This window comes from Macaca thibetana, chromosome 16 (assembly GCF_024542745.1).
Source record: "Macaca thibetana thibetana isolate TM-01 chromosome 16, ASM2454274v1, whole genome shotgun sequence".
Classification (NCBI taxonomy): Eukaryota; Metazoa; Chordata; class Mammalia; order Primates; family Cercopithecidae; genus Macaca; species Macaca thibetana.
The window spans coordinates 53,552,389-53,576,644 of record NC_065593.1 but is presented as its reverse complement, the minus strand read 5'-3'; the positions used below and the strand labels follow the sequence as shown (position 1 = coordinate 53,576,644).

Genomic DNA, 24,256 nt, shown 5'->3' with positions numbered 1-24,256 from the left:
CATCTCAAAAATAAATAAATAAAATAATAATAACTGGGAAACTGGGTGTGGGGTATGTGGGAACTCTCTGTACTCTCTTTGCAATAAGTCTATAAATTTGTAAGTCTAAAACTATATAAAAAAGAAAAAAAAAAGAGATAAACAGTTGCCTGAGCCCTTCTGTGGCCACACAGCACTGGCAGGGCAGGCAGGAAGCAGCAGGGGGTGGAAAGGAAAGGGAGGCAGAAGAAGCAGGAGCTGCTTTATTTCAGAACAAGGTACAATAGGCCACACCTCTGTCCTGCACCTGGGAACCTTGGGCACGGATGAGCAGAGCAACCACAGGTCTGAAGAGACAGAGCAGAGGAAGCCTGAGCATGCTCCTCCCCTGTGCAGAGGGGCAGGCCGCCATTGCTGTGGTGTGGCTTCTTTCAGCTCCTCAGCTGTCCAGGGACTAGGGTATGAAGGGACAAGAAAACCAGGCCCAATATCCTCTAAAGTTAAGCTGAGGCAGGAGAGGGACACCCAAGGCGAGGATGACATGCCTTTCCTGTTGGCTGGAGAGCCAGTCTCGGGCCAGATTCTGGGGCCAACAGCAAAGGAAGGCCCAAAGTGAGGGCAGCGCAGAGATGAGGGGGCTCTCAGGGAAAACACCCAGGGTGGGAGCAACCACAGAAGCCCCCCGCTGTGTCCACTCTCCAATCATGCTGGCCTTCTTCTCCCCCTTGGACGTGACCAGACACGCCCAGAGCTGCCTGCTCACGGTGCGTGTCCTGTGTTGGGGCAGTCTCAACTACTGGTCCCACAGAAGAATTCCTCAGGAAGCTCACTCAGGAGTCCATCCAGGTCATCTACAGAGAGGGGAATGATGGGTAGCCTTAGTGACAACATCAGGGTTCCGTATGACTCAGGTCCAAGTTTCTGCCCTTCAGGAGGGCCTGGGCCTGGTTGTATAGCTGGACAGGCAGCTCCTCCAGGCAGTGGTACCCATGCCAATGGGCCTGAGGCTGGCCTGACTTCAATCTTCCCTCTGCTCCCCCTGTACCCATATATGACAAAAGGCAGGGGCATAATCCCTGGGCCATTCTGATGAGGAAGAGAATTCCCCTGGGACTCACTGATTCCTCTCCTTCCATCCAGTCATAGTGCCAAACAGGAAGGCTTCAGAGGTCACCTAGTGCAACCCTCATTGGCTGAGGGAGAAAGAGGGCTGGGAAAAGCCATTAGATGTGTTCAGAGTTGCACAGTTCCTTAATTGGCTTCTCATCTGACAGTGGAAAGTATCACCCCCTTCCTCAAAGTGCCTGTGTTAGACTACAGTTCTCAGATGTGGTACTTATGTCTGAGAACTTGGACACAGCTGACCTCAATAATCCCTAGCAATATTGTTTACTAGCAGCAGCTAATACTGACTGAGTGCTTGCTGTGTGCCTCAATAACCATTCATAGGTAGGGCATCTCCGGGTAGCTCTTGTTATCAACCCCACTTTACCTGAAACAAGTTTTTTTTTTTTTTTTTTTTTTTTTTTTTTTTTTTTTTTTGAGACGGAGTCTCGCTGTGTCGCCCAGGCTGGAGTACAGTGGCCAGATCTCAGCTCACTGCAAGCCCCACCTCCCGGGTTTACGCCATTCTCCTGCCTCAGCCTCCCGAGTAGCTGGGACTACAGGCGCCCGCCACCTCGCCCGGCTAGTTTTTTGTATTTTTTAGTAGAGACAGGGTTTCACCGGGTTAGCCAGGATGGTCTCGATCTCCTGACCTCGTGATCCGCCCGTCTCGGCCTCCCAAAGTGCTGGGATTACAGGCTTGAGCCACCGCGCCCGGCCTGAAACAAGTTTTTAAGAGGTAAAACAACTTGCCCAAGGTGAGCATACTCAGGCTCCATCTGACACCAGAGCCACTGCTGCCAACTAGAAAACTCCTGCCTACTGGATGGGATCAGAAAACCCTGGGAGTAACTTAGACGTCTGTAAGCTACACCCAAGAGCCTAGCTCTTCATCTGGCAAGAGCACTCAGTAAATATCACTGCTGGAAGGAAGGACAAAAGTTAGTTTGGGGAGCATTCACAATTTCATTATGGCGACTGGCACTGTACCCAGGGAGGTAGGACTGGAATTTGCTTATAACAAAAAAAGTTCCCCTGCATTAACTACACCATGATTGTCTAGAGAAACACGGTATGAAATGAAGGGGAATGGCAATCGGCTTGGGCTAGGAAACTAGGAATCAGGGTAAGAATCAAGAATCAGTATTTGGGCTGTGTGCGATGGCTCATGCCTATAATCGCAGCACTTTGGGAGGCTGAGGCAGGCGGATCACAAGGTCAGGAGATTGAGACCAGCCTGGCCAACACGGTGAAACCCCGTCTCTACTAAAAACACAAAAATTAGCCGGGTGTGGTGGCACGTGCCTGTAATCCCAGCTACTATGAGACTGAGGCAGAAGAATTGCTTGAACCAGGGAGGCAGAGGTTGCAGTGATCTGAGATCGTACCACTGCATTCTAGCCTGGGCGACAGGGCAAGACTCCGTCTCAAAAAAAAAAAAAAAAAAAGAGGCCGGGCGCGGTGGCTCAAGCCTGTAATCCCAGCACTTTGGGAGGCCGAGACGGGCGGATCACGAGGTCAGGAGATCGAGACCATCCTGGCTAACACGGTGAAACCCCGTCTCTACTAAAAATACAAAAACTTAGCCGGGCGAGGTGGCAGGCGCCTGTAGTCCCAGCTACTCGGGAGGCTGAGGCAGGAGAATGGCGTAAACCTGGGAGGCGGAGCTTGCAGTGAGCTGAGATCCGGCCACTGCACTCCAGACTGGGTGACAGAGCGAGACTCCGTCTCAAAAAAAAAAAAAAAGTATAAGTATTTGTCTTCAGCACTGTTGGGCCACCATTAGTAGCTTCCTGCTCAAAGGTCTGTCCCTACACTGAAGATGTGACACCAGCCCATATATATATATATATATATTTTTTTTTTTTTTTTTTTTTTTTTTTTTTTTTTTTTGAGACGGGGTGGCTCTCTGTTGCCCAGGCTGGAGTGCAGTGGTGTGATCTCGGCTCACTGCAAGCTCCGCCTCCCGGGTTCACGCCAGTCTCCTGCCTCAGCCTCCCGAGTAGCTGGGACTACAGGTGCCCACCACCACGCCCAGCTAATTTTTTATATTTTTAGTAGAGACAGGGTTTCACCGTGTTAGCCAGGATGGTCTCGATATCCTGACCTCATGATCCACTTCCTTGGCCTCCCAAAATGCTGGGATTACAGGCGTGAGCCACTGCATTCAGCCCACCAGCCCTAATATTCTATAGTCAATTCTCTGTGACTACCAGCAACCTTCTGGCATTCTGGTGATGCCTTGGCTTGTCTCACAAAGAAAGAGTGCAGGCTCCCAGGCAATGCAAGATTCTAGGATAAGGGACATATGCTTTTTCACAAGATATAATGGCCTTTGTGGTTCATCCATTGGTATACTGTGAATTAGGTAGTGTGAGAACACCTATCTATAATTGTGGGTGGAAACCTACCCAGGGGCCGGGGCAAGACACTGAAGGGCACAAATTGTTCCAGTATAATAAAGAAAATAGTTACAATAAGAAAAGTTATACTAGAAATAGGACATAGAGATGACTGTATATAGATATTACCAATCATTAGTTTTTAGTACTAATCTCTGCATTATCATTGTAACCGAGAAAAAACCAACCAGAAGTGAGCAGAAGACAAGAGTGAAAGTCCTCTGTCACACCCTGATAAGGGCCGCTTGAGGACACCTTGGTCTAGCAATAGCTCCAGTGCCTGGGAAGGCACCCGTTACTTAGCAGACCTCGGTCTTGCGGTAGCACCAGTGCCTGGGAAGGCACCCGTTACTTAGTAGACCTCGGTCTTGCGGTAGCACCAGTGCCTGGGAAGGCACCCGTTACTTAGTAGACCTCGGTCTTGCGGTAGCTCCAGTGCCTGGGAAGGCACCCGTTACTTAGTAGACCTCGGTCTTGCGGTAGCACCAGTGCCTGGGAAGGCACCCGTTACTTAGTAGACCTCGGTCTTGCGGTAGCACCAGTGCCTGGGAAGGCACCTGTTACTTAGCAGACTGGGAAAGGGAGTCTCCCTTTCCTTGGGGGAGTTAGAGAACACTCTGCTCCACCAGCTTTTGTGGGAGGCCTGACATTAGCCAGGCCTGCCCGCAGTCATCCAGAGGCTTAAACTTCTCCTTGTGGTGCTGTGCTTCAGTGGGCACACTCCTTGTCCACTTTATGTTCCGCCTGCAAACCTGGTTCTTCTTTTTTTTTTTTGAGACGGGAGTCTCGCTCTGTCACCCAGGCTGGAGTGCAGTGGCCGGACCTCAGCTCACTGCAAGTCCCGCCTCCCGGGTTTACGCCATTCTCCTGCCTCAGCCTCCCAAGTAGCTGGGATTACAGGCACCCGCCACCTCGCCCGGCTAGTTTTTTGTATTTTTTAGTAGAGACGGGGTTTCACCGTGTTAGCCAGGATGGTCTCGATCTCCTGACCTCGTGATCCACCCGTCTCGGCCTCCCAAAGTGCTGGGATTACAGGCTTGAGCCACCGCGCCCGGCCCCTGGTTCTTCTTTTAAGTTCTTGGAAGATAGCAGTAGCGAATCAGTGAAAGTATTAAAGTCTTTAGGCCGGGACCCTACATCTGGCACCCAACTCTTGTCTTCTGGTCACTTCTCACAATGTCTCTTCAGCTCCTGACTCTGTATTGGCTGGTCCTTTTCTTGGTTACAATGATAATGCAGAGATTAGTACTAAAAACTAATGATTGGTAATATCCATATATAATCATCTCTATATCCTATTTCTAGTATAACTTTTCTTATTCTATTTTCTTTATTATACTGGAACAGTTTGTGCCTTCAGTCTCTTGCCTTGGCACCTGGGTAGGTTTCTGCCCACAAATAATCCTGTAAACTTTGGGGCCAGACAGGATTGAATTTTTGGAATTGAAAAGCTAAAGACCAGGCTGGGCGTGGTAGGTCATGCCTCTAATCCCAGTACCCTGGCAGGCAGAGACAGAAGGATCACTTGAGCCCCAGGAGTTCGAGACCAGCCTCGGCAACATGGCAAAACTGTCTCTACAAAAAATTTAAAAATTGCTGGGCATAGTGGCACATGCCTGTAGTCCCAGCTACTTGGGAGGCTAAGATGGGAGGGCTGCTTGAGCCTGCGAGGCTGAGGCTACGGTGAGCCGTGTTCATAACACTACACTCCAGCCTGGGCAACAGAATGAGACCTGTCTCAAAAATTAAAATAAAAATAAAAGAAGCTAAAACTAGATCATGAATGGTGTTAGTTTCACCTGGGTGATGTTGCCTCCTGAGGAAGCAGCTAGCCCAACCACAAGGGGTCTGCATTTGGGCCTCTCTGGTTTGTAGCCTGGTTCTCCCAAAAACCACGTGGACGTCTGACTCCTCAGCACTCCTCTAAGGTTAGTCAGGATGGGAAATCTGCCTCTGTGGTCCAGTCGTCAGCCCACGGAGGACTCAGAGTGTGGCACAAAGATAGCACCTGTCCATCTGGACAGGGGATGGTGATGTTTCCTCCTTGTGGCTGATGGCACATAACCTGAAAATGGGGGAAACCTGTGGATGACGCTTTGTTTTATGCGGCCCCATCACACTGTTAATGAGTTTGTGGCCTGCAGCCTTGTCAAACAAGACACTCTATCTGATTTCTGTAAAATTATATAAGATCCAAAGATTCATGGAAAGAGGAACAAGATGTAGCCAGGAAGATTCTGGTTCAGCTATTCAACAGGAAATTGAACCTCTCTTGCTCCCAGATGGGCTGACTGCCTTACCTGCTTCTGGGAGTTCTTCCTCAGGGCACGCCTCTGCCTCTAGTTTCTGTGCTGTTCTGAAGACTTCCTCGGGCTTTGCAGCCACATCATGCTGGAAGCTCCCTGAATCCTGGGGACAGAGGATCTGGTTACCAATGCCTGTGACCCTGAAATCCCTTCAGGTGGCATCATCTCTACCCAGACAACCTCAAAGGAACAGTGGGGGGCTCAGGAAAGAAACATGATGGGGCCAGGTGTGGTGGCTCACACCTGTAATCCCAGACTTTGGGAGGCCAAGGCCAGTGAATCATTTGAGGTCAGGAGTTCGAGACCAGCCTGGCTAACATGGTGAAACCACGTCTCTACTGAAAATACAAAAACAGAGCCGGGCATAGTGGTGCGCGCCTGTAATCCTAGCTACTCGGGAGGCTGAGGCATGAGAATCGCTTGAATCCAGGAGGCAGAGGTTGCAGTGAACCGATATCGTGTCACTGCACTCCAACCTGGGTAACAGAGTGAGACCCTCTCTGCAAAAAGAAAGAAAGAAAGAAATATGATGGAAGAGTATATGACGGAAGAGTATGGCAGGGGCCAGCCACCCAGGCCCATGCTGAAGGGAGGGAGCTGAAACACCAAACACCCAAAGCAGCAGATAATAAAACAAAACAAAACAAAAACCTCTTTTGGCTGATTTTCTTTTTTTTTTTTTTTTTTTTTTTTTTTTGAGACGGAGTCTCACTCTGCCGCCCGGGCTGGAGTACAGTGGCCGGATCTCAGCTCACTGCAAGCTCCGCCTCCCGGGTTTACGTCATTCTCCTGCCTCAGCCTCCCGAGTAGCTGGGACTATAGGCGCCCGCCACCTCGCCCGGCTAGTTTTTTGTATTTTTTTAGTAGAGACGGGGTTTCACTGTGTTAGCCAGGATGGTCTCGATCTCCTGGCCTCGTGATCCGCCCGTCTCGGCCTCCCAAAGTGCTGGGATTACAGGCTTGAGCCACCGCGCCCGGCCGGCTGATTTTCTTTTCTAGTTCTGTTGGTATCTGATGTTTTAGGGATTCTATATAACTAGAGCAGACAGTGAAGAGGTCATTCAGAAATACATTGAGTTAACCTGAGATTTAAAATTAGCTGTTAACAATCCCCAAAGGAATATATAGCTAATATATGGGCAGGTAAGTAAAACTGATAATTAAGGCCAGGCACGGTGGCTGATACCTGTAATCCCAGCACTTTGGGAGGCCAAGGCAGGAGGATCACTTGAGGTTGGGAGTTTGAGAGTAGCCTGGCCAATATGGTAAAACCCCATCTCTACTAAAAATACAAAAACTAGGCCAGGAGGCTGGGCGCGGTGGCTCAAGCCTGTAATCCCAGCACTTTGGGAGGCCGAGGCGGGTGGATCACGTGGTCAGGAGATCGAGACTATCCTGGCTAACATGGTGAAACCCTGTCTCTACTAAAAATACAAAAAACTAGCCGGGCGTGGTGGCGGGCGCCTGTAGTCTCAGCTACTTGGGAGGCTGAGGCGGGAGAATGGCGTGAACCCGGGAGGCGGAGCTTGCAGTGAGCCGAGATCACGCCACTGCACTCCAGCCTGGGAGACACAGCGAGACTCCGTCTCAAAAAAAAAAAAAAAAAAAAAAAAAAAAAAACTAGGCCAGGCATGGTAGCTCACGCCTGTAATCCCAACACTTTGGGAGGCCAAGGCAGGTGGATCACAAGGTCAGGAGTTCGAGACCAGCCTGACCAACATAGTGAAATCCGTCTCTACTAAAAATACAAAAATTAGCCAGGTGTGGTGGCATGCACCTGTAATCCCAGCTACTCAGGAGGCTGAGGCAGGAGAATCACTAGAACCCAGGAGGTGAAGTTGCAGTGAGCTGAGAACACACCACTGCACTCCAGCCTGGGTGACAGAGTGAGACTCCATCTCAAAAAACTAAATAAATACTGGTAATTAAATGGTTAGCCATGCTTAGCCCTAGGAAATAGGAGTGGGAAAGGCTGGGATCCATTTTTCGCTTATTCTGTGCTATTTTCATTTATTTCTTCTTTTTTTTTTTTTTTTTTTGGAGACACGGTCTCGCTCTGTCGCCCAGGCTGGAGTGCAGTGGCACGATCTCGGCTCACTGCAAGCTCCGCCTCCCGAGTTGAGGCCATTCTCCTACCTCAGCCTCCCAAGTAGCTGGGACTACAGGTGCACACCACCATGCCCAGCTAATTTTTTTGTATTTTTAGTAGAGACAGGGTTTCACCATGTTAGCCAGGATGGTCTCGATCTCCTGACCTTGTGATCCACCCGCCTCGGTCTCCCAAAGTGTTGAGATTACAGGCATGAGCCACCACGCCCAGCCTATTTTGATTTATTTCAATGAGTATAGATAATTTGAAATTTAAAAGAAAAATAGGCCGAGCACAGTGGCTTATGCCTATAATCCCAGCACTATGGGAGGCCGAGGCAGGCCGATCAACTGAGGTCAGGAGTTCAGGACCAATCTGGCCAATATGGCGAAACTGTCTCTACTAAAAATATAAAAACAATTAGCTAGGCATAGTGGCATGTGCCTGTAGTCCTAGCTGTTTGGGAGGCTGAGCTGGGAGAATCACTTGAATCTGGAAGGCAGAGGTTGCAGTGAGCCAAGGTCACGCCGCTGCACCTTGGCCTGGGTGACAGAGCAAAACTCTGTCTCAAAAAAAAAAAAAAAAAAAAAAAAAAAAGGCCAGGCGCGGTGGCTCAAGCCTGTAATCCCAGCCCTTTGGGAGGCCGAGACGGGTGGATCACGAGGTCAGGAGATCGAGACCATCCTGGCTAACACGATGAAACCCCGTCTCTACTAAAAACTACAAAAAACTAGCCGGGTGAGTTGGCGGGCGCCTGTAATCCCAGCTACTCGGGAGGCTGAGGCAGGAGAATGGCGTAAACCCGGGAGGCGGAGCTTGCAGTGAGCTGAGATCCGGCCACTGCACTCCAGCCCGGGCGACAGAGCGAGACTCTGTCTCAAAAAAACAAAACAAAACAAAACAAAACAAAAAGAAAAAGAAAGGGTTTGGAAGTGGGGAGATTTAGAGAAAATGGAGGGGCTAAGGGGAAAGATGAGGAAAATGGAAGTGGAAAGTTGGAGCTTAGATGAAAACCTCTAAGGTGACTAGAGGTCATCAAGTCAAACGTACCACAGATGAAGCAACAGCAAGGGAAGCGACAGGACTTGCCCAAGGTCACAGTACACGTTTTCAGTACACAAGATCCCAGGAAGGTGGTGGGGGCGGGGCATGTCAAGCCCAGGCTCTGCACTCTTACCCTGGAGTGCATCTGCCTGGAAGCCCATGCTCACCTCCCATAAATGCCAAATGCTTGTCTCAGTTCCTAAAGAGGATGTCCCCACCAGTGTTCTGTGCAGCTTTCCCCTAACTTAGCAGAGGCAGACGCCAAGAGGGAAGACACAGAGCAGGTGCTGGCTCACCTGACAGGCCACTTGTAGCTCACTGTTCTCCACACTGCCACCTGTAGCAGATCTGACCCTCAGTCATTTACTGCCGCCACCCCCTGGGGGGCCCTCTACTTGGTTAGTTCTCAAGTGACTCCTATCCTCTCAGATGTTCAAGCCTGCCATCAGATGCTCAGGGATCACCAAGAAGCCAGCTGCTCCTCTAGGTATTGTTACTGAGCCATCTGCCAGGCGGCCAGATGAGGGATAGGAGATGGTCCTGTCCCCAAAGATACCTTTTCACCTCAGAGCACCTGCTCCCCAGGGTGGAAGAGAGGAAGAAATCAGAAGATCCAGGCAGAAGGAGGGCCCTACCAGTCCCCTGTTCCATCCTGCTCCTCTTACCTTGGGAAAGGGCTGAGATGGCTTGAGGAAGCTCCCATCCCCAGAATCCAGGCTGTAAATATGGACCAGGTTGTTGGGTGTCACGTTGAGGTAGTGATTTCGAAGTGAAGGAGAAAACACTCCAATCTAGAGTCAAGGAAAGGGAAGGTCAGTGTCCTGATGGAGCACTGGGAGCTGCCAGATGGCCACCTGGCTCCCAACTGCTTTTCACTTGGTGTCCTCTGCCTAGCCTTGGTGCCAGAGAACCATTTGCCACACTCTCCCCTCAACACAACCCTCCATCCCCATCCACCTTGAAGAATGGGAGCCAGCTCAAGGGCTGCAGGCCTTCCCTCAGCTCCTCAAGCCAGGGCCTAGCAATGGTTCAGCTACTCCATGCCTGGTGTTGTAGAGGAAGGCAGCCAGACAGGTAAGGAGACAGACACTGGGGGCTCTATCCAGGTGGCAGTGGTGTAGACAGCTGCTCCCCATACCTGCTTCAGCAGCAGCACTGAGCCAGGCTTCAGCTCATTCTGGCGCGTCTCCAGCAGCAACCTGTGCACTGTCCCCTGCATCTCTCCTGCAAATACCACATGGCTCATCAGTCTCGGGGTCAAGGGCAGCACAGCAACTGGTATGGGCCCTGGCTGGGAAGTGGGCTGCTCGCTGCCTCAGTTTTCCTGTCTGCAAAGGGAGAGGGTGATTCCTCCTCATTTCCTGTCCTCAATGGAACCCACTCATCAGACAATCTAGGACCTAATTCCTTACCTGTGGGGTCTTTGAAAACCACACTGGCGTCCATTGTGCTCCGAGTCAGGGACTTGATCATCACTGCCATATTGGGAACCTTGTTCCTAGGAAGCTGCTTCAGGGCTGCCTGTTTACAAGGAGAGGCATATGCTGAGCCTTCTATGGCCCACCTGTGACTTCCCAGGTCTCCAAGTGTGCCAGGGAAACCGGGGGTAGGAGGGGTCAGAGTATAGTTATAGTGATGATCTTCTTGTGGAGGACAAAGAGGTATCCCATCTCTCTCTCTGGCAGACCTAGAGCTGGGAGATCCTTCATTTCTCTCCCCTGCCTCCTTTCTTTTTTGTTTGGGTTTTTTATTTTTATTTCTTTTATTTATTTTTAAATTTTTGGGTTTTTTTTTCTTTTGAGACGGAGTTTCGCTCTTTTGCCCAGGCTGGAGTGCAGTGGCGCAATCTCGGCTCACTGCAACCTCCGCCTTCTGGTTTCAAGCGATTCTCCTGCCTCAGGCTCCCGAGTAGCTGGGATTACAGGTGCCCGCCACCACGCCCAGCTGATTTTATTTTTAGTAGAGATGGGGTTTCACCATGTTGGCCAGGCTTGTCTTGAACTCCTGACCTCGTGATCCACCCGCCTCGGCCTCCCAAAGTGCTGAGATTACAGGCATGAGCCACTGCACCCGGCCTATTTTTTTATTTTTGAGATGAAGTCTTGCTCTGTCGCCCAGGCTGGAGTACAGTGGTACGACCTTGGCTCACTGCAACCTCCGCCTCCGGGTTCAAGTGATTCTCCAGCCTCAGCCTCCCGAATAGCTGGAATTACAGGCTTGTGCCACCAAGCCTGGCTAATTTTTGTATTTTCAGTAGAGATGGGGTTTCACCATGTTGGCCAGGCTGGTCTCGAACTCCTGACCTCAACTGATCTGCCCGCCTCACCCTCCCAAAGTGCTGGGATTACAGGCATGAGCCACCGCGCCCGGCTTATTTTTTTATTTTTGAGATGGAGTCTCACTCTGTCGCCCAGGCTGGAGTACCGTGGCGCGACCTTGGCTCACTGCAACCTCCGCCTCTGGGTTCAAGCTATTCTCCAGCCTCAGCCTCCCGAGTAGTTGGAATTACAGGCGTGTGCCACCAAGCCTGGCTAATTTTTGTATTTTCAGTAGAGATGGGGTTTCCCCATGTTGGCCAGGCTGGTCTCGAACTCCTGACCTCAAGTAATCCGCCCGCCTCAGCCTCCCAAAGTGCTGGGATTACAGGCGTGACCCAACCCGCCTGGCCTGTTTTTTGGTTTTTTTTTTGAGACGGAGTTTCACTCTTGTTGCCCAGGCTGGAGTGCAATGGTGCATCTTGGCTCACCGCAACCTCTGCCTTCCAGGTTCAAGCAATTCTCCTGCATCAGCCTCCCGAGTAGCTGGGATTACAGGCATGTGCCAACATGCCCGGCTAATTTTGTATTTTTAGTAGAGACAGAGTTTCTCCAGGTTGGTCAGGCTGGTCTTGAACTCCTGACCTCAGGTGATCCGTCCGCCTTGACCTCCTAAGATTATAGGTGTGAGCCACCATGCCCAGCCTTGGGTTTTTTTTAATGGAGACAAGGTCTCGCTCTATTGCCCAGGCTGGAGTGCAGTGGCATGATCATAGTTCACTGTAGCCTAAACCTCCTAAGATCAAGTAATCCTCTGGCCTCAGCCTCCCTAGTAGCTGGGACTATAAGGCATGCGCCACCACATCCAGCTAATTCATTTTTTTTTTTTGTATTTTTTTGTAGAGACAGGGTCTTGCTTTGTTGCCCAGCCTGGTTTCGAACTCCTGACCTTTGTGATCCTTCCACCTCGGCCTCCCAAAATGCTGGGATTACAGGTATGAGCCACTGCATCCAGCACTTTCGTTTATATATGTTTACACAGTGTTCCATCATAGCAGTCACAGGCAGGGATATGTTGGCATAAGTACTGGCATGTCTCTGCACAACCCTTAACCACTGGGGATATTTGAAGGTGGCAGTGTGCTCACCCCACCCCATCCAGGGCCTGGAAGTGCAGAAGCATGCCATAACCCACACCCTCCTTCCACCTGGGCCCAATCCTATGGATGACAGTGAAAAGGTAGGTAAGTGGAAGATACAACCAAAGGGACTTTGTGCTGCTGCTCGTATAGGGTACGAGGGAGCAAACAGCTCCTTCCTAAGGTGGAGTAGGGCAGTAGGTCAGATAGAGGGATAAAAACGGTCTTTCCTATGGGTCTCAGCACCCAGAATCCTTACCTTGCGCAGCACCATGACAATGCTGTAGGTACAGAGGAAGCAGTTAGGGTCTCTCTCATCCAGGCCTAGCGCAGATTTCATGGTCAGCCAGGGCCCTCGCCCAAAATCCTCCTCCATGGATGCCTGGGAACTAGCAACAATCTGGTACCACAGAGCAGAGGGGGAGCCTGTATGAATAGGTCTACCTTGCTACAGACTGTTGATTGAAACAGGGTGGAAGGGTGAGAGAGGAAAGGCAAATCCCCTCGGAAAAACTATAGTACAATGGCCACAGTCTCTCCTCTCATTTATCTCCAAGGCCAGAAAATGGCATGTGAAATCTTTTTTTTTTTTTTTTTGAGACAAAGTCTCGCTTTGCCACCTAGGCTGGAGTGCTCACTGCAACCTCTGCCTCCCGGGTTCACGCCATTCTCCGTCCTCAGCCTCCCGAGTAGCTCGGACTACAGGTGCCTGCCACCATGCCTGGCTAATTTTTTGTATTTTTAGTAGAGATGGGATTTCACCATTCACAGGATGGTCTCGATCTCCTGACCTTGTGATCCGTCTGCCTCGGCCTCCCAAAGTGATGGGATTACAGGCATGAGTCACCGCACCCGGCCTCTTTATTTCTTCTTTTTCTTTTTTTTCTGATTGTTTTGGCATTTGAAGCATGTGAAAATCTTGTTGCATATCACAGCTTTCATTCAGCAGATACTCTTTTTTTTTCCTTTTTAAAATCAGGTCCTATCTGCAAGACTAGGTACGAAAAACAAATTTTTAATAAAATCAGCTCCTGGGCCAGGCACAGTGGCTCACACCTGTTATCCCAACACTTTGGGAGGCCGAGGCGGGTGGATCACCTGAAAACAAGAGTTCGAGACCAGCCTAGCCAACATGGTGAAACCTCCCCTCTACTAAAAATACAAAAATTGGCTGGGCACAGTGGCTAACACCTGTAATCCCAGCACTTTGGGAGGCTGAGGCGGGCAGATCACGAGGTCAGGAGATGGAGACTATCCTAGCTAACATGGTAAAACCCCGTCTCTACTAAAAATACAAAAGTTAGCCAGGCATGGTGGCACGCGCCTGTAGTCCCAGTTACTCGGGAGGCTGAGGCAGGAGAATAGCTTGCACCCAGGAGGCGGAGGTTGCAGTGAGCCGAGATCACGCCACTGCACTCCAGCCTGGGCGACAGAGCGAGAATCTGTCTCAAAAAAATTAAAATAACATAAAATAAATAAATAAGTAAATAAAATAAAATATAAAATAAAATAAAATATAAAATAAAATAAATAAAATTAAATTAAAAAATAAAATAAAATAAAATCAGTTCCTGACTTTAACTTCATTGAAGCAGAAGGCTATCCAAGCTTATTTTTTGTAACAGACTCAAAAAGTCTTAGGGATAGGGATCCACCGCATATATTTATAGGCTTCCAGAGTGGCTTAGCCATTTTGAAACCAGTCATATTTTATTTGGGATGCTTCTAGCTTTAACAATTAACCTTCTTACATTAATACATGCTTCAAATCCAGAGAGTATTTGTTGCTTTGGATCTGAAACGGACTGGCGGATCTGTGGAGCTACAGCAGAGAAAAAATACTGGGGAGAATTAAAAGCAAAACTGGGTTTGAGGGCAGAGCAGGTCAACCAGAACCCCAAGGAGGAGGGAAGCTGGGTCTCACCCACCAAAAGGAACCCAGCAAAGGCAAGAGAAGGCAGATCCCTCCTAGCTCAGTTGTCAGAAACCTGAGAGGAAGGGCTCCTGAGACACAATCTCATACTACTTATTACAGTCTCCTCCCCTGGGGGAAGCTGGAGCTAGCTGGGCCTTTATTTCTTAGATGGGAAAGAAGGCTGGACCCATGGCACCAGATAATACCTACCTGGCACCAGGACAGGCTTCGCTTAATGCCAGTAAAATTGCTGCCTCCCCCAACTACCTGCCTCAAACGCCTTTTAGTGTGTGACACCAGCAAACAGGCCTAGCAGCATCAGCTCTTGATGTTTAACTCCTGAAACACACGGGGACGCCCCTCACTCTCAAATCACACCCAGAAAGTTAACACTTGCATAAGTTACCTCTGTCTGGAATTTAGCCAGAGCACCATGGGTCGGAGTTTGGGGTGTGGAAACCATGATGTCCTCCAGACTTCTCCCACTCTGCTAAGAGGGGAGAGAAGGAGAAGGTGAGAGCAAGCTCAGCAACTGTTATTTACAAGTACAGCTTTTTGTCTGGATTACATAATGAGTTCAGGAAATGATCAGAGACAATTAACACATATTACATCTCTCCTAACAAAGTCTCAGGAGCCTCTTTGGCAGCTCAAAAAAGATACTTTGGGGATTGGTTTGGAAATGTGAGGAAGCTGGAGCTAGCCCAGGCGCGAAAACCAGGGCTGCCTGAAGGGGGCAGTGACCCAAATAGAGAGGCCTGGCCGGGCGCCCGGTGGCTCATGCCTGTAATCCCAGCATTTTGGGAGGCTGAGGCAGGTGGATCACCTGAGGTCAGGAGTTCGAGACCAGACTGGCCAACATGGAGAAACCCTGTCTCTACCAAAAATACAAAAATTAGCCAGGCGTGGTGGCGCATGCCTGTAATTCCAGCTACTCGGGAGGCTGAGGCAGGAGAATCACCTGAAGCCGGGGAGCAGAGGTTGCAGTGAGCCAAGATTATGCCACTGCACTCCAGCCTGGGTGACAGAGCAAGACTCTGTCTCAAAAAGAAAAAGAAAAATTGAGAAGCCTGTGATGAGCAAAGGGGCAGCTTTCCCCAGTCCTAACCCTTTCCTCCAGGAAGATCCAGCCCAGGAGGAACATAGACGGCCTCTTTGGATGTCTGCTAACGTGCTAGGGCAGAGCAAGTAACAGGCAGAAATTGTTTCAAACACCCTTAAAATGGGAGGAAGAGGGCATACCTATCACAACCAGTCCAGATCCTCAGAGTCCAATTATCTGGGATCTGATCCAAGACTAGTTTAATCCAAGTCTCACCAGGGCTGTCTCGTTTTCAGCCCCAGCTTCCCCACACCTGCCACAATGAACTGTTCTGTGGATCTGAATGCACCTTGCTCTTCTGCCTCTGTGCCTTTACATATGCTCTTCCCTGCCTTCCCACTGCCAGAACATCCACAGAGCACAGCTCCCGCTCCGCCACACACCTGTTAACCTCCTACTCATCCATCCAAAGCCCACTCAGCAAGCCTAAGGCAGAGCCAGTGTCTCCCCAGCACCCAGGGAATGACCCCTATTCACACTGTGCACTTTGTGCATGTTTGTTTGTTTGCATCTGTTTCTTCCATTTCACTGTAAGCTCTTTAGGACAGGAACTATTTATTTTAATCTCTGTATTCTCAGTTCCAAGCAAATTGTCCAACACATAAGAAGTCCTTAAATGCACGTGATAAATGACGAGTTGATGGGTGCTGACGAGTTGATGGGTGCAGCACACCAACATGGCACAAGTATACATATGTAACAAACCTGCATGTTGTGCACATGTACCCTAGAACTTAAAGTATAATAAAAAAAAAATGCACATGAATGACTTCCTGCCCTAGTACACACCTGTAGTCCCAGCTATATGGGAGGCTGAGGCAGGAGAATGGCTTGAGCCCAGTTTACGACCAGCCTGAGCAACATAGCCAGTCTCTAATTCTTAAAAAAAAGGAAAAGAGGGTCAGGCGTGGTGGCTCACGCCTGCAATCCCAGCATTTTGGGAGGCCGAGGCAGGCACATCACTTGAGGTCAGGAGTTCAAGACCAGCCTGGCCAATATGGTGAAACTCTGTCTCTACTAAAAATACAAAAATTAGCCAGGCATGGTGGCGGGGGCCTGTAGTCCGCTATTCAAGAGGCTGAGGCAGAAGAATCGCTTAAACCCAGGAGGCAGAGGTTTTAGTGAACTGAGATCGCGCCACTGCACTCCAGCCTGGGCGTCGCAGCAAGACTCCATCTCAAAAACAGAAAAAAAAGGAAAAGAAAATTGTGATGTCCTCAGAGCCTTAAGCACTTCTTTCACGGTGGATTTTCTAGCATTCAATTCTTCCCTTTTATTTCTCCTATAGCTTTGAAAAGCCTCTCTGCACTTCCTTCCTTCCTTCCCTGCAGGAGGGAAGATATGCTAGGGCTGGACAATGCTGGAACCCTGCTTCTCTCCCTTGCCCCCCAAATCCTAGAAAGTCAGCTCACTCACCTGGTGAGGCAGGATTCCAGCTGGGCCGGGGAAACGGCGAGTTTTGGCTCGGGTGGAGGGATGAGTGGGCTGCTGGGGTGTCCGGCTGGCAGCAGTGACCAGCTGCACCAGGTGGTTGGTGACTATGGGTGCCTGCAGAGCTCCCTGAGGACCCAGGGAGGAATGGGGACCTTTTGGGGTACCAACAGGAGACTCAATGGAAGACAGTGGAGCTTGGGGATGTAAGGGTATCCGAGGAAATAATCCAGAACTAGTCCTTGAGGGAGGAGAACAGCTTGAGTTGGGAGTTCGAGGTCTGTGTAAATGAGCTTTGCCACTTAACCAGGAACTTGGAGACTGGAATGGCTGACAAGGGAAACGATTTTGAGGGCTGCTCTGAATGGTCCCTTTAGCAGCTTGGAGAGGCTGAAGTGCTTGAACAGGGGGGCCTTGTGGACAGATTTTCCAGTGGAGTTGCTGAATGGGAACTGTTAAGGCAGTTGGAACAGGAAGGTGACCCGCAGCACCAGGTCTCAAGGGGGGTCGTGGAGTCCTACATTGGATGACAGGATCTAGAGACTCATCCTGGGCTGACATGATGCCCATTGTGTGGGTGGCAGGCACAGGCTCCTTCTGGCAAGATCCACTCAGATCAACTAACCAGGCCTTTTTAACCAATACTGAACCCTCCCGCTGCTGGGCAGGCACGATTGGTGTGGCCTCACTGCTGACTCCACATTCCAGCTCCATGCCAGGCTCCTCCAACTCCATGCTTGCCAGGACTTTATCAAAGTCGTCTTGTTCAGGCCCCTCAAAGCCACCAACTTGCTGCTGTTGGCTCTCAAAGGTGAGTAGGGGGTGTAGGGCTGAGGATTGAGGTCTTGCTGGCTCTCTGAGCACTTCTGTCACTGTCACTCTTCTCTGATTGCCAATCCAGCTGCTGGAAGTAGAGACAGGCCTTAGGGGAGCTGTTCCTATGCATGATGGACGGCTGTCGGCACTGGGCATGCTGGAGGTAGGGAGGCAGAGGTCCAGGTCTGGCAGGCCCAAAGCCTCTGAGGGAGCAGTGGGGTGTAACGGCAGCAGCCTGGAGGACTGTGCCTGCACAGTCTCCTGTGGCCTAGAAGAGACAGGTCTCAGACGCCCAGCATTCACAGGCAGTGAGCCAGCAAACCGGTTCTCTGCATCCTCCACAGCAGACAAGAAATCCTACAAGGAAGCAGAGATGGTAGGTCTTGGCATCTGGAAATCAAGAACCCCTCTGCTTTTACTGTTCAGGAACATAGCATGTATGTTTGTGTGTAGACACTTGAAAGAAACCAAAGCATGAGGGTCGGGCATGGTGGCTTATGCCTGTAATCCCAGCACTTTGGGAGGCCAAAGTAGGAGGATCACTTGAGGTCAGGAGTTCGAGACCAGCCAGGCCAACATGGCGAAACCTTGTCTCTACTAAAAATAAAAAAATGAGCTGGGCATGGGGGTGCACACCTGTAATTCTAGCTACTCAGGAGGCTGAGGTAGGAGAATCGCTTAAATTTGAGAGGCAGAGGTTGGCAGTGAGCCGAGATCGTGCCACTGCATTCCAGCCTGGGTGACAGAGTAAGACTATCTCAAAAAAAAAAAAGAAAGAAAGAAAGAAAAAGAAAAATAAACCAAAGCATGAAAGGCAATGGTGGTTTCTCTGTCTCTTACCACCTCTGACCTCACCCATGGGCCTACACAAGGCTCTATCAAAAACACTCCAATCTAAGGCTAAGTCTTCAGGTAGCTTCTCTTTCTTCAGTCTTCATGGGTGGGGAGATGGGCAGTTAGAGGAGGACAGCAGGAGAAGCAAATGTTCCAGGGCACCAAGAAGTCAGACAAATCACCCTAGGTCACACAACAACCATCTCAACGAGACCACTTTCTGATGTCTGGCCTGTTATCTAAACAGGGATCTACCAGCTGGTCATGCTGCCTGTCCTTAGCTCACTCTTCATCCCCAATACGCACTCGTGTGCTCTCTCTCTCTCACACACACACACACACACACACCACAGAGATAGCTACCCTTCAGTAAGCCAGAGAGGCCTTGGAGCCAGCAAAAAAGGCAGAAGTTAAATATAGCTTTTCAGGCAAGTTAAATAAAGTATGGATTCCAGTTGGGAAGCAAGGTGAGATTGACACCTTCAAGAGCAACAGACCTGTTCTGAGGGTGGTTTTGAGTCAGAACTGCTGATTTAACTGACAGGAGGGTCCCCACCACCCTCACCCTCTGCTGCCGCACTGGATTGTCTGGGCTAGAGAAAGGCTTTTTCCTGCTTTGTGCATTATTAAGTGAGTCTCATACTCAGGCAGGACCACCATAGAACTCAACAATAATAATAATGACCAGAACTATAGCAGTAATAAAATCCTGATGACTCTGGAGGTTGATGATCTTTTTTCTCCCAAAGAGCTCACTCTCAGACATGATGTCATCTGCTTTAGGAAGGGGGAAGGGACTGATCTGCCATTTTCAGGGAACAGAAACTTCAGCTGTCAGAGTCCTTTACTAGAGGAAAGTAAATTACTTGCCTAGCAGTCCCATCATCACCTGGTAAGACCCAAGAGGGTCATTTTAACAGTCACCTTTTCAGCCTGTAATCACACATCTCCAAAGCTGAAAGATAAAGACAAGGACACATCTCCTTGACAAAACGGCAGTTGTGAATTATTTGTAAAAACAAAAATCAGGACGGGCCTGCTGGCTCACACCTGTAATCCTAGCACTTTGGGAGGCCTAGGCAGAAGGATCACTTGAGTCAGGAATTCGAGACCAGCCTGGGCAACTTAGTAAGACCCTGTCTCTACAAAAAAAATAAAAATTAGCTGCGCATGGCGGCACACACCTGTAGGCCCAGCTACTGAGGAGGCTGAGGTGGGAGGATCACTTATGCCTGGGAGGTCGAGGTTGCAGTGAGCCGTGATTGTGCCACTGCACTCCAGCCTGGGTGACAGAAAGAAATCTTGTCTCCAAATAAAGAAAGAAGTTCACATACTGGGGGCTGCCACAGGCAGGGAGGTGGAGAGCACCAGGAAGAATAGCTAATGCATGCTGGGCTTATTACCTAGGTGATGCGATGATCTGTGCAGCAAACCACCATGGCACATGTTTACCTATGTAACAAACCTGCACATGTACCCCTAAACTTAAAATAAATGTTGAAGAAAAGAAAAAAAAGAATTATCCCTGGCTGGGTCATTCCCAGAAATTCCGATTTAATTGGTGTGTGGTAGGGCCTAGACAAGGGTAATTCTAATGTGTGAGCTTTGGATCTAGTCGCACCCCCTATTTTGTGATTAGACAGAGGGAAAGGAAGAAATCTGAGACAGAAGAGCATCCCTAATATTGCAGAAGAGAAAACAGAAGACTAGAGAATAAAGTAACTTGCCCTGATTCACATAGCCAATTGCTGACCCCTGGCCTCCTGCTCTCCAGTAACTATACTGTCTGTTACATGGTTCTGGCTCTACATACACTGCCTTTCCCACCACAAATATGTTATCACCGAGGTGAATTAAATCAGCTAGATGACACATCTTCCAGGAAAGAGCCCTTATAAATGAAAGGTATGACAATTAGGCGACTCATCTCTCTGGTTTTTTGTTTCTAAGACACTTAAGTAGGTTGTTTACATTTCTCATCACTTCTCAGCATCTCACAGGCAAAAACATACACATATCAACTAAAAGGAGGCTGGTACAGGCTACTCCAAGATGTTCTGAACCTGAGTGTTTATATTTTAAGACTTTATCTGCCACCTCTGATCACCAACACTTCCCTACCTCATCTTCAAACTCCTCTTCCACAGCAAACAGCTTCTGCAAACTGCACGCCTGAAAAGAAAACAAACCAACTGGGGTTGAGAAATACCATTTGCAAGCACATTCTGTCCTCACTCTGCTTCTTCCCAGCACTAACAATACCATCAGGTATATTGTTTTTTGTTTTTGCAACGGCTGGGAAAGGACTAACGAATGAGAAGAAACGGCATTTTGTTAAAGACTTAAATGATCTAGGCCGGGCGTGGTGGCTCACGCCTGTAATCCCAGCACTTGGGGAGGCTGAGGCAGGTGGATCTCCTGAGGTCAGGCCTGGCCAACATGAAGAAACCTCGTCTCTACTAAAAATACAAAAGTTAACTGGGCATGGTGGCTCATGCCTGTAATCCCAGCTACTTGGGAGGCTGAGACAGGAGAATTGCTTGAACCCGGGAGGCGGAGCTTGCACTCCAGCCTGGGCAACAGAGTGAGTCTGTATTAAAAAAAAAAAAAAAAAAAGACCTAAGTGTTCTAAAAAACTTTCTTAGCTGTGTGTAGTGGCTCATTCCTGCAGTCCCAGCTACTTGGGAGGCTAAGGTGGCTGGATCCCTAGAGTCCAGGAGTTTGAGGCTAGCCTAGGCAACATAGTGAAACCCACTTCTTAGAAAAAGATTAAAACACTTTCTGCCAGGCACGGTGGCTCATGCCTACAATCCCAACACTTTGGGAGGCTAAGGCTGGTGAATCATCTGAGGTCAGGAGTTCGAGACCAGCCTGACTAACATGGTGAAACCCCATCTCTACTAAAAATACAAAATTAGGCCAGGCGTGGTGGCTCACGCCTGTAATCCTAGAACTTTGGGAGGCTGAGGTGGGGGCAGATCACAAGGTCAGAAGTTCGAGACTAGCCTGGCCAACATACTGAAACCCTGTCTCTACTAAAAATACAAAAAATTAGCTGAGCATGGTGGTGGGCACCTGTAATCCCAGCTACTCAGGAGGCTGAGGCAGGAGAATCTCTTGAACTGGGAGGTAGAGGTTGCAGTGAGCCGAGATCACGCCATTGCACTCCAGCATGGGTGACAGGGTGAGACTGTCTCAAAAAAAAAAAATTAAAAAATTAGCCGGGCCTTGTGGAGCATGCCTATAATCTCAGCTACTTGGGAGGCTGAGGCAGGATAATTGCTTGAACCCGGGAGGTAGAGGTTGCAGTGAGCCAAGATTGTGCCACTGCACTCCAGCCTGGGTGACAGAGACTCTCTTAAAAAAAAAAAAAAAAGATTAAAACACTTTCTTGTAACATAATCCACTCAGAACCATCTACACCAATCCTGGAAGGAAAGAAAGGGGACAAAGGGAAGGCTGCCTAGGGGAGCAATGGCAGTTCTCCAGGACTATGCACATGGGCGTAAACATTTTGTTTTTGTCTTTTTAGACAGGGTCTTGCCCTGTTGCCCAGGTTGGAGTGCAATGGCGAGATCATAGCTCACTGCAGCCTCAATCTCCTAGGCTCAAGTGACCATCCCACCTCAACCTCCTTCGCAACTGGGACTACAGGTGTCCACCACCATGCTTAGCTAATTTTCTTTTTTTTTTTTTTTCCTTCTTGCTCTGTTACCCAGGCTGGAGTGCAGCAGCACGATCTCAGCTCACTGCAACCTCCACCTCTCCGGTTCAAGCAATTCTTCTGCTTCAGCCTCTCGAGTAGCTGGGATTACAGGCCAAGCCACAATGCCTAATTTTTTTGTATTTTTAGTTGAGACAGGGTTTCACCATGTTGGCCAGGCTAGTCTTGAACTCCTGACCTTGTGATCTGCCCGCCTTGGCCTCCCAAAGTGCTGGGATTATAGGTGTGAGCCACTGCGCCCAGCCTAATTTTTAAATTTTTGTAGATATAGGGCCTCACTATGTTGCCCAGGCTCGTCTTGAACTCCTGGGCTCAAGTGATCCTCCCACCGTGGCCTCCAAAGTGCTGGGATTATAGGTATCAGCCACAGGCTGTGCGTTGTGGCTCACTCCTGTAATCCCAGCACTTTGAGAGGCCGAGGCGGGTGCAGCACCTGAGGCCAGGAGTTCAAGAGCAGCCTGGCCAACAAAGTGAAACCTCATCTCTACTAAAAATAGAAACAAATTAGCGGGGGTGGTGGTGCCCGCCTGTAATCCCAGCGTGTTGGGAGTCTGAGGCAGGAGAATTGCTTGAACCTGGGAGGTTGAGGTTGCAGTGAGCGGAGATCGCACCACCGCACTCCAGCCTGGGCCACAGAGTGAGACTCTGTCTCAAAAAAGCAAACAAGCAAACAAACAAAAGTAGGTGTCAGTCGCGGCACCTGGCTTGGGCCTAAGGATTTTGCAATATCCCAAAGGTTTCCCCTGACGAATCTAATGTCAAACATGAGAGAAACTACCATAAATCCAAACACATCCGCAGTGGCATTGTTTCTGGAAATGAAGCCAGTAGTTTCCCTATCTAATCCAAGGCCCAAAAACTAGGGTCCCAGGAGAGTAGGATACCCCAGCCCACGGTTCCTTATTTCTAGCCAGCAGGGCTGCTGCAGCCAGCTCCAGACGAGTGTCAAACCCAGAGCAGAGGTGGTGCCTAATCCCAGATACCAGAGCCGCAGGAACTACAGCTGGCGATACAGTTCCCAAGACTCTAAGGGTCAGAGAGAAAGGGGTGGAGGGGAGGCGGCGGTTGCAGTGAGCCGAGATCGCGCCACTGGACTCCAGCCTGAGCGGCAGAACGAGACTTCGTCCAAAAAAAAAAGTGGAACGGGTGGGGCGGAGAGGGGAAAGGGATGGACCCAAGCGGTAGTGATGTCTGAGCGCACTGGAAAAGGAGGTTTCCCAGGAGAGTAGGAAGGCAACAGGAGGGAAACTGAGGCCCAGGGGAGAAGAATGCTTTCTCAGGGTCTCCGGCGCGTCCATGACAAGCCCTGCCGAGACCCCAGGTCTCCCGACTCCCCCGAACCTCCATCCAGACCCCGGTCCTGCAGCTCGCCCGGGCGAGGGGCTGGAACCCCACCAGCAGTTCCAGAGGTCAGGGGGGCCCTGCGGCCCGCCGACCCCCAGGCTGGGCGCGGCATTACCATGGCGACGGCGGGTGGGCCTCGGCGGGAAAGTTGGCCCGGCACCCCGAGTCCGGAGAGTCGCCGGGGCCTCGGATACGACCCAGGTGGAAGTCTAGGACTCCGAGGGACAGTGCTCCCAGGGTGGGGTCAGAGGGCAGCGTCTCTGCGATGTAGGGAAAGTCGCCGGAAGACTGGGGGCAGCGCTTCAGACCTCATTCGAAGACGCCGCCACTCGGGCGTCTCCGCCTTCTTAAAGGGGCGGGCATATTTATTCCCCGCCGACACAAAGGTCCTTCTCGCTCTACTCTTCCGCTCTGGTCTTAAAGGGGAAATGGATGGGCTCTCGGTCGCCCCCAAGCGGCTCCTCGGCCCAGTCGGCTGGTTCAGCACTGATTCAGGTGAGATCAGGCCGGGGGAAATCTGGGCCCCATGACGCCTAATCCTGACCCCGCTCCTTTCTTTTCCTTTCTTTTTTTTTTTTTTTTGAAACTGAATCTCGTTCTGTCGCCCAGGCTGGAGTGCAGTGGCGCGATCTCGGCTCACTGCAACCTCCGCCTCTTGGGTTTAATTGATTCTCCTGCTTCAGCCTCCCAAGTAGCTGGTATTGCAGGCGCCCGCCACCACGCCCAGCTAACTTTCCTATTTTTAGTAAAGACGGGGTTTTACCATGTTGGC

General features: G+C 50.0%; 1 protein-coding gene across 4 annotated transcripts; it reads right to left on the bottom strand.

Annotated features, from left to right (window-relative positions):
- Positions 1 to 228: 228 nt before the first annotated feature.
- Positions 229 to 23,838, bottom strand: HROB (homologous recombination factor with OB-fold). 4 transcript variants are annotated; one of them, XR_007720150.1, is made up of 11 exons: positions 23,600 to 23,838; positions 20,538 to 20,588; positions 16,752 to 17,939; positions 14,640 to 14,723; positions 12,578 to 12,718; positions 10,337 to 10,445; positions 10,063 to 10,148; positions 9,590 to 9,715; positions 5,786 to 5,894; positions 5,285 to 5,550; positions 771 to 830 (listed from the first exon to the last, which is right to left on the bottom strand). XR_007720150.1 is itself a non-coding variant. In XM_050763090.1 (10 exons), exons 1-10 carry the CDS (start codon positions 23,600 to 23,602, stop codon positions 769 to 771), a joined length of 1,959 nt encoding a protein of 652 aa, XP_050619047.1. In that variant the 5' UTR covers positions 23,603 to 23,838; the 3' UTR covers positions 229 to 768. The 4 variants fall into 4 exon arrangements, 2 of the variants coding, with proteins under 2 accessions (XP_050619047.1, XP_050619048.1); XR_007720151.1 differs by having other exon boundaries at positions 14,640 to 14,720; positions 23,600 to 23,799; XM_050763090.1 differs by lacking the exon at positions 5,285 to 5,550 and having other exon boundaries at positions 229 to 830.
- Positions 23,839 to 24,256: the final 418 nt, after the last annotated feature.